The 6789-nt window shown below is 35.8% G+C and overlaps 1 protein-coding gene across 1 annotated transcript in view; it reads right to left on the bottom strand.

Annotated features, from left to right (window-relative positions):
• Nucleotides 1-214: 214 nt before the first annotated feature.
• The window catches only part of LOC103270134 (potassium channel subfamily U member 1-like), a gene marked incomplete at its 3' end in the record, with an annotated part of 33664 nt that continues 27089 nt past the window's right edge, over nucleotides 215-6789 (bottom strand). The window contains exons 8-9 of the mRNA XM_021717421.1: nucleotides 2413-2504; nucleotides 215-325 (exon numbers count right to left, since the gene is read on the bottom strand). Of these exons, the coding sequence (XP_021573096.1) occupies nucleotides 215-325; nucleotides 2413-2504 (203 nt within the window). The remainder of the gene's footprint in view (nucleotides 326-2412; nucleotides 2505-6789) is intronic.

Below are 6789 nucleotides of genomic sequence, written 5' to 3'. Positions count from 1 at the left end.
ACATATGCAGAAAAAAATCTGGCAAAATATATTCCAAAATATTTGCAGAGGCTAATGTTGGTCATGATATTCCTTTTCTTTGTTTGTTTGTTTGTTTACTATTATTTCTTTAAATTTTCTACAAATATTAGAAGGATGATTTTCTTCCATTAAAGATATTCGCACGTATTTTAAATATTAATTTAGAACTCATGAACCATACAGATCCACTTACTCTCCCAGGAAAACAATCTCAGTGTTGATTTCACCTGACTTGTGCCGGAGAAAATTCCTCAGGAAAGCAGTCACACTGTCCACAGTGATGTTTCCACAGACAACAATGAACCTAGGCAACAAGAACATGTGAGGAACATAAGCATCTTTTCATCAAGAGTTAGAGATGGACAGTTAGCTTAAACTTTGTTTTAAATAAGTTTAATATTTGAATTACCTGGATTTTGAACATAGAAACTCTAAGGACTGCATATCCAATGTACAAAAAAAGCATCAGATTTCTATAATCTTCTAAATCATCTCCCGTAGAATATGACACCAAACACTTGAATTATATGTAGCTCTTTAAGAATACAACAATAACTATTTATTGTTAGATTTTTCATAGTTATTTATAGCTTATAATAGACTTTTCACTCAATTTATCACTTGATTCTTGACTGGCTGATATCATCTTTTCATTGAGGATCTGAAGCTCAAAATGGTTCATCAATTTTCCTGTAGCTGATTCCTGTGGTTATGGAAGCACTACAATCTAGGTTGTTTCAATTTAGTTTCCACATTTAAAATTATATAGTGGTTACAAAAAAATGAGTCCAATGGAGAGACATCTACAACAGGTGCAAACATCTATGTAAATAGTTTTTGTGATAAAAAATTTTCTTGGGCCTAATGTATTTAAATAAGCCATTTCCTCACATTACTCATTTAAGAAAACTGAAAACATAATTTTAGCCTAAGTTAACCTTATATTTTCCAGTTCTTATTGGCTGATTTAATATTTGTACCATATGCCTTTCCTGAGATAAATAGGGTCAGACTTTGGCTTATTTATTTTGCTGTTTTTCATTTTTTATTTTTTATTCCTTTCATCATATTTTTCCTTTCCTCTTCATACTCCTAGGTCACTCATGGTTTTTATCCAACTGCGCTAAGAGGCCATTCCAAGGGAGTTTATCTCCACTGTGCCTCTTTTATCTACAGCAGATGGGGACTACATTTTAAAAGAATCACATCAAGTTTAAGATCTCCAATCCATTTTTTTCTTCTTAGATGAAAAAAGGGCATAAAGGAAGCTGAGGAAACACAGAAACAGGATAAAAACAACTCCAGTTCCATTTTTTTTTCCAGTTCCAGTTCCACTCATAGCTGTGGCATAGACAAAACCAGTGATCTAGGAAGGATTATAGAAGAAGGCATAGAAACTGCTCCTCACTCTAGCAAATGTTTGCCCTAAATGAGCCTCAGATGGTTTAGGGAGGTTTTGGCTAAGACAACTGAATTGAATTATTATTATTATTATTATTATTATTATTATTATTATTATTATTATTTGAGTTGGAGTCTCACTCTGTCGCCCAGACTGGAGTGCAGTGGCCGCTGCCGGCCACCGCAGCCTCGACCTGCTGGGCTCCGGCGATTCTTCCACCTCAGCCTTCCGAGAAGCCGGAATTACAGGCATGCGCTACCACGCCTGGCTGATTTTTTGATTTATTGTAGAGATGAGGTCTCGCTGCCCAGGCGGGTCTCGAACCCGCGGGCTCAGACAATCCACTCACCTCAGCCTCCCAAAGGCGCGGGATTACAGACTGAGCCACCGAGCCCGGCTGAATTGAATTATTTTAAATGTGAGGCATAGCAACCAGCTTGGGCAACCTGGCAAGAGCTCATCTTTATGATAAATCAAGAAAAATTAGCCAGTAGTGTTGGCGCATGCCTGTAGTCCCAGCTACTTGGAAGACTGAGGCGGAAGGATCGCCTGAGCCCAGCAGGTTGAGACAGCGGTGGTCATGAGCATGCCTGGGCAACAGACTGAGATTCCAACTCCAAAAATAAAAAAAGTGAACCATAACTTTAATATGAGTTAAAATGAGTAAGATAATTAGTAATGGATATGAGAAAATAGTTGGTGATAAAATATGTAGAGATAGTACCATAATCAGTCATACTTATTGAGAGTGAATTACATTATCCATTATTTTCATTGTTTTACTGCTCTTAGAAACATCTATATAGTGGCTTGCGTCAGCTATAAAATATCATCTTCTTATAGTATTTATTTTAGAACAATCTTTTTTAGGGCTTGCCAATATATTCACCTCTGGTTCTATAGCTAGTTCAGACAGTAGTTGTCTAGAATGAGTTATGTGACTAATAGAATTTCTCAAACAGTGGAAATATACTTGAAAAGCTACTTACTTCTTCCCTTTGGCCATTTCATAGGAACTGGTGTATTTCTTCTTGTTAGCAAACAGTTCCACCATTTCAGGGATATAGTTCGCAAATAAAATCTAAAATGATCAGCAAATAAAATCTAAAATGATCAGCAAATAAAACCTTAGGTTTTATTATTTTGATGAATACTCCAAAATTTCAAAATTAGAAAGAGAAAGAAAGGACATAAAACATTCTCTCATTTAGGAAGCCATGATGCTGAACTGCATATGAAAAGGGACCCCATTTTTCTTCCTGATTTCAGTCTTTGGATTTGGTTAAAATTTAACAAAATGCTTTTCTGCATTCAAAATGATGAAAGCAAAGACAAGCAACAAGGTGACTTCCCTCTCCATTTCATTCCTTCATCACTTATAACTCTTCACTGACACTAATTTTATTCTTTCTGGGGCTTGGAAAAATTAAAGCATATGGGACAGAGGGAGGTTAAGCGATAACAACAAGCAAAAGAGATGCAACATGGTGGCCAAGGGGATATTAGGAGGGTGGAGAGGATAACTGCAATGGTTTTAATAATTGAAATGAAAGTTACAAACAAAAAAGGAGGCTTCCTCTGCATTTGCCACACTCCTGAGTCAAGCACAGGTGTTCACTTCTCTTAAGTTAAATGCCATTTTGGTGAGAGTTTACTCATTTGGGCTGGAAGGAACAGAACTTTTTTCAGATCAAATCTCAGATGTCCTTTCTCTTTTAATGGGCAAAAGATGAAGGAAGATAGAATTGCTCAAATCATTGTGAAGCCTAATAAGGAAAGTCTGCCTACTTTGTCTACTGTCCTTATCCCTAGGTACCAAGCAATTGCATCATGTGCTCTAGGCAATGCAATTTGGAAAATATGGACTCTGTATCTTTTCATTCTCCTTTGGCATATGTTCTGAATAATACAACATCCACTCTCAAACCTGTATTGTTTTACTGATTATCTTAACCAAATGTTTTCTGATTTATGTAACTATATTTAAAAGAGATTAAAATTACTCTTCACCAAACTCCCCAGGGTGAAGAACATGATGAAGGTCCGTCCTAAGGATGTCTTGGCTACTACATCTCCAAAGCCAACGGTGGATGTTGTTGCCATGACCAGGTAAATGGACTCAAAATATGATATATTCTGTGAATTTCTACCTTTGAGCCAGGGATCACCAGAATTTTCCACCTGTCCAAAGAGAGAAGACTCAGAAAAGGTCTCTGGATGGAACCCAAGCGAAGTTCTTCTAAAAATAGGCAAACTATTAGATTAATATCTCTTAATTCAATCCAAATGAAACATCAAATGATTCTCCAGCTCCTGTGAAGGCTTTGTAAAATGTAGGAAGTGAGTTTTACATAAAGTCCTCGTTTCCTTACCTGTGATTATTGCTGAAATCTGAGGGAACGTATTTGGACAGCTCTGCAGGGTGTAGATGCCACATCATTGCATCCTGTAGCATGCTCACTTTTTAACTAGATCAGAATTATCACTGAGAAAAGAAGCACTTAAATAAACGCTTCATTTTAGAAAGCTTAAGCACATGAAGGCTTCTCTTTAAGGAAAAACAAATAAGTTTTCCAAGTTTTTCCCTCTCTGAGCAGCACTATTTTTAGTGATTTAAATAAAAAATCTAAAAAATATTTTTCTGTGATTTTTTTCTCTAAGTCTTCACATTTGAGGCAGGTGAAATTTATCAGATTCCTTTTATTTCAAATAAAAGGAGTAACAGGAATTTATATTTATACTATGTGTATATTTATTATAAATGTGTAATACACAGGGTGCCAAAAAATGAATACACATTTTAAGAAGATGTTATTTATGTATTACTTTTCAAAGTTGATTGAATTATGGTAGCAATGTGTAATTGCAGAAGTCAAACGTGACTTATATTTATCTTCTGTTATCAATATATTATTATCATTTTAATAGGTTTTCCCTGTCTTAAAATGTGTATCTTTTTTTGGCATCCTCTGTTTGTAAAATATTATTTTCAATATTTTATATTTGTCACATATTATATATAATATACATTTATACAGTATGTCTTATAATTTAATATTTATATATTATTTTCCTTTGTTTCTTCATATTTGAACATTTTTTATGCATAGCTTACATAGTTTCTATATGTCTTTTGCTTCTATTACGCACATAAGCTTAGATAAAATGTTAGAGCTGTCTGGCTGGGGAAAGTAGTTTTTTTTGTTTTGTTGTTAAAAACTAAGTGGGGCCGGGCTTGGTGGCTCAGCCTGTAATCCTGCGCTTTGGGAGGCTGAGGGGAGTGGATTGCCTGAGCCCGCGGGTTCGAGACCTGCCTGGGCAACTTGGCGAGACCTCATCTCTACAATAAAATCAAAAAATTAGCTGGGCGTGGTAGTGCACGCCTGTAGTTCCAGCTACTTGGAAGGCTGAGTTGGAAGAATTGCCGGAGCCCAGCAGGTCGAGGCTGCGGTGGCCGGGAGCGGCCACTGCACTCCGGTCTGGGCGACAGAGTGAGAGTCCAACTCAAAAAAAAAAAGACTAAATGGAAATTAGAAATCATGTATTTTTCTCAGGTATTTGGTCACTTTTTAAAAGTGATGTGCCAAGTGCTGACCCTTTCTTAAATTTGGTGAGTGGGTTAAGAATGTGAACTCCTATCATATCCCACTCCAAAATAAGAAAGAGATTGTAAATCTGTACTTAACTCCTGTGGCAGATAGTGGATATTATGCAATGTCTACTAATCTACCACCGTTTTTCTGCAGTCTTTCATTATTTTCCAAGGCTAGTACACCATAAGAAAACCATGCTTAGATCACATAGATTTAAATAACTTATATATATGGAAAGAGTTTTCTTTAAGCTAAAACCCCCAGTGTCCTTTACAATATCTTAGCACAAGAATTCAATATTATCCCTGAACAATGAGTTGTACAAACTAGACCTAAATTTATTTCAACCTGAAAATATCTTTCATGATAATTTAAATAACTTCTTAAAGTTTAACTTCCTGTCTTTGGAAGTGTTAATTTAGCGTTTTAAATCCCTTTTCACTTCCCCAACATCTCCCCAGTTTATGGGGGAAGGGAGCTGGCAGGCTTCTGCTGGTCTATTTGTTCACTCTGCTCTTCCTCTTAACCATGTTATCATCAACCCATCAGTCCAAGGTGGGAAATAAGTTTAAGATAAAGAATCATGGACCAAAGTCAAGATACTGAATCATTATGTGTTTTAACTCTGTATTTCAAAACTGCGGTGTTACGTTTTTAAACTTGACATTTCAACTTTAAATAAAATATGCTATCAAGGAGAATATAAGGACACTCTCCCATCTCCTCTTGCCTGCCCATTCGCATTAGCAATATTACTTCTACATTTTGCATGCATTCTAGTCTGTAACCATAATTACCTTGGTTATCTCGTAGCCTATTTTAAATCCATTTAGCAATCACTACCACTACTTTTTTTTTTTTTAAATCATGGCTTCCCCATCTTTAGTTCATAGTTTTAATTAATCTCCTATCAGCTGGGTTTTATAATCAAGATATATTTTTAAATGGAGCTCATTGGTGCTATTTTCTCTTACATGCTTGAAATGACAGAACAGGTTACATTTGCTTTCATAAAACTTCATAGATACTAATCTATCATTTTTTGGTATCGATTGATTGATGTTGCTAAGAAATTTGATGCTGGTTTTATTTTTTTCCCTGTTATAAAGATCTTGCTTTGTTCTTTTTGGAGTCGCTTCTTACTCCTATATGTTAATAACTGCTCCAAAATATGGTTGAAAATAAACATTTAAAATCATTTTTCCTGGGATACAGTCTACTCATTAACCTACAGACTCAATACTTCATTTCAAAGTTTGGGGTAGATTTTTAAGTTTAAATTCTAATGGTAGATATTTTGGGGACCACTGTCATATCCTTTCTTTAGAACACTATAATAGTGTGTTGAATCAATATTATCTATATTTAAGGCTTCTTCCCGGTAACAATTTGAGTATCTTTGTTATTTTCTATGTCAGAATTTTCATTTCAGCCCTGTCCACCATGTTTCTGAATATATTTTGTTTTTTTTAATCACATTTATTACATTGTAGTTCCTTCTAATGTGGTTTTCAGCTCTGCAGTACTCTTTTTTTCTTTTTGTCTGATATCTTTCATCCCACTTTCAACTTCTGCTATTGTTTAGTAATATCTTTGTTGGTTGGGCTCGGTGGCTCAGCCTGTAATCCCATGCTTTGGGAGGCCGAGATGAGTGGATTGCCTGAGCCTGAGGGTTCGAGACCCACCTGGGCAACTTGGCAACACCTCATCTCTACAATAAATCAAGAAATTAGCTGGGCATGGTAGTGCGCGCCTGTAGTTCCAGCTACCTGC

Source organism: Carlito syrichta, unplaced genomic scaffold (assembly GCF_000164805.1).
Source record: "Carlito syrichta isolate Samal-C Ts95f unplaced genomic scaffold, Tarsius_syrichta-2.0.1 Scaffold309732, whole genome shotgun sequence".
In the NCBI taxonomy this organism is placed as follows: Eukaryota; Metazoa; Chordata; class Mammalia; order Primates; family Tarsiidae; genus Carlito; species Carlito syrichta.
Note: the sequence above shows the minus strand (reverse complement) of the source record. Positions and strands in the feature narration are given on the sequence as shown.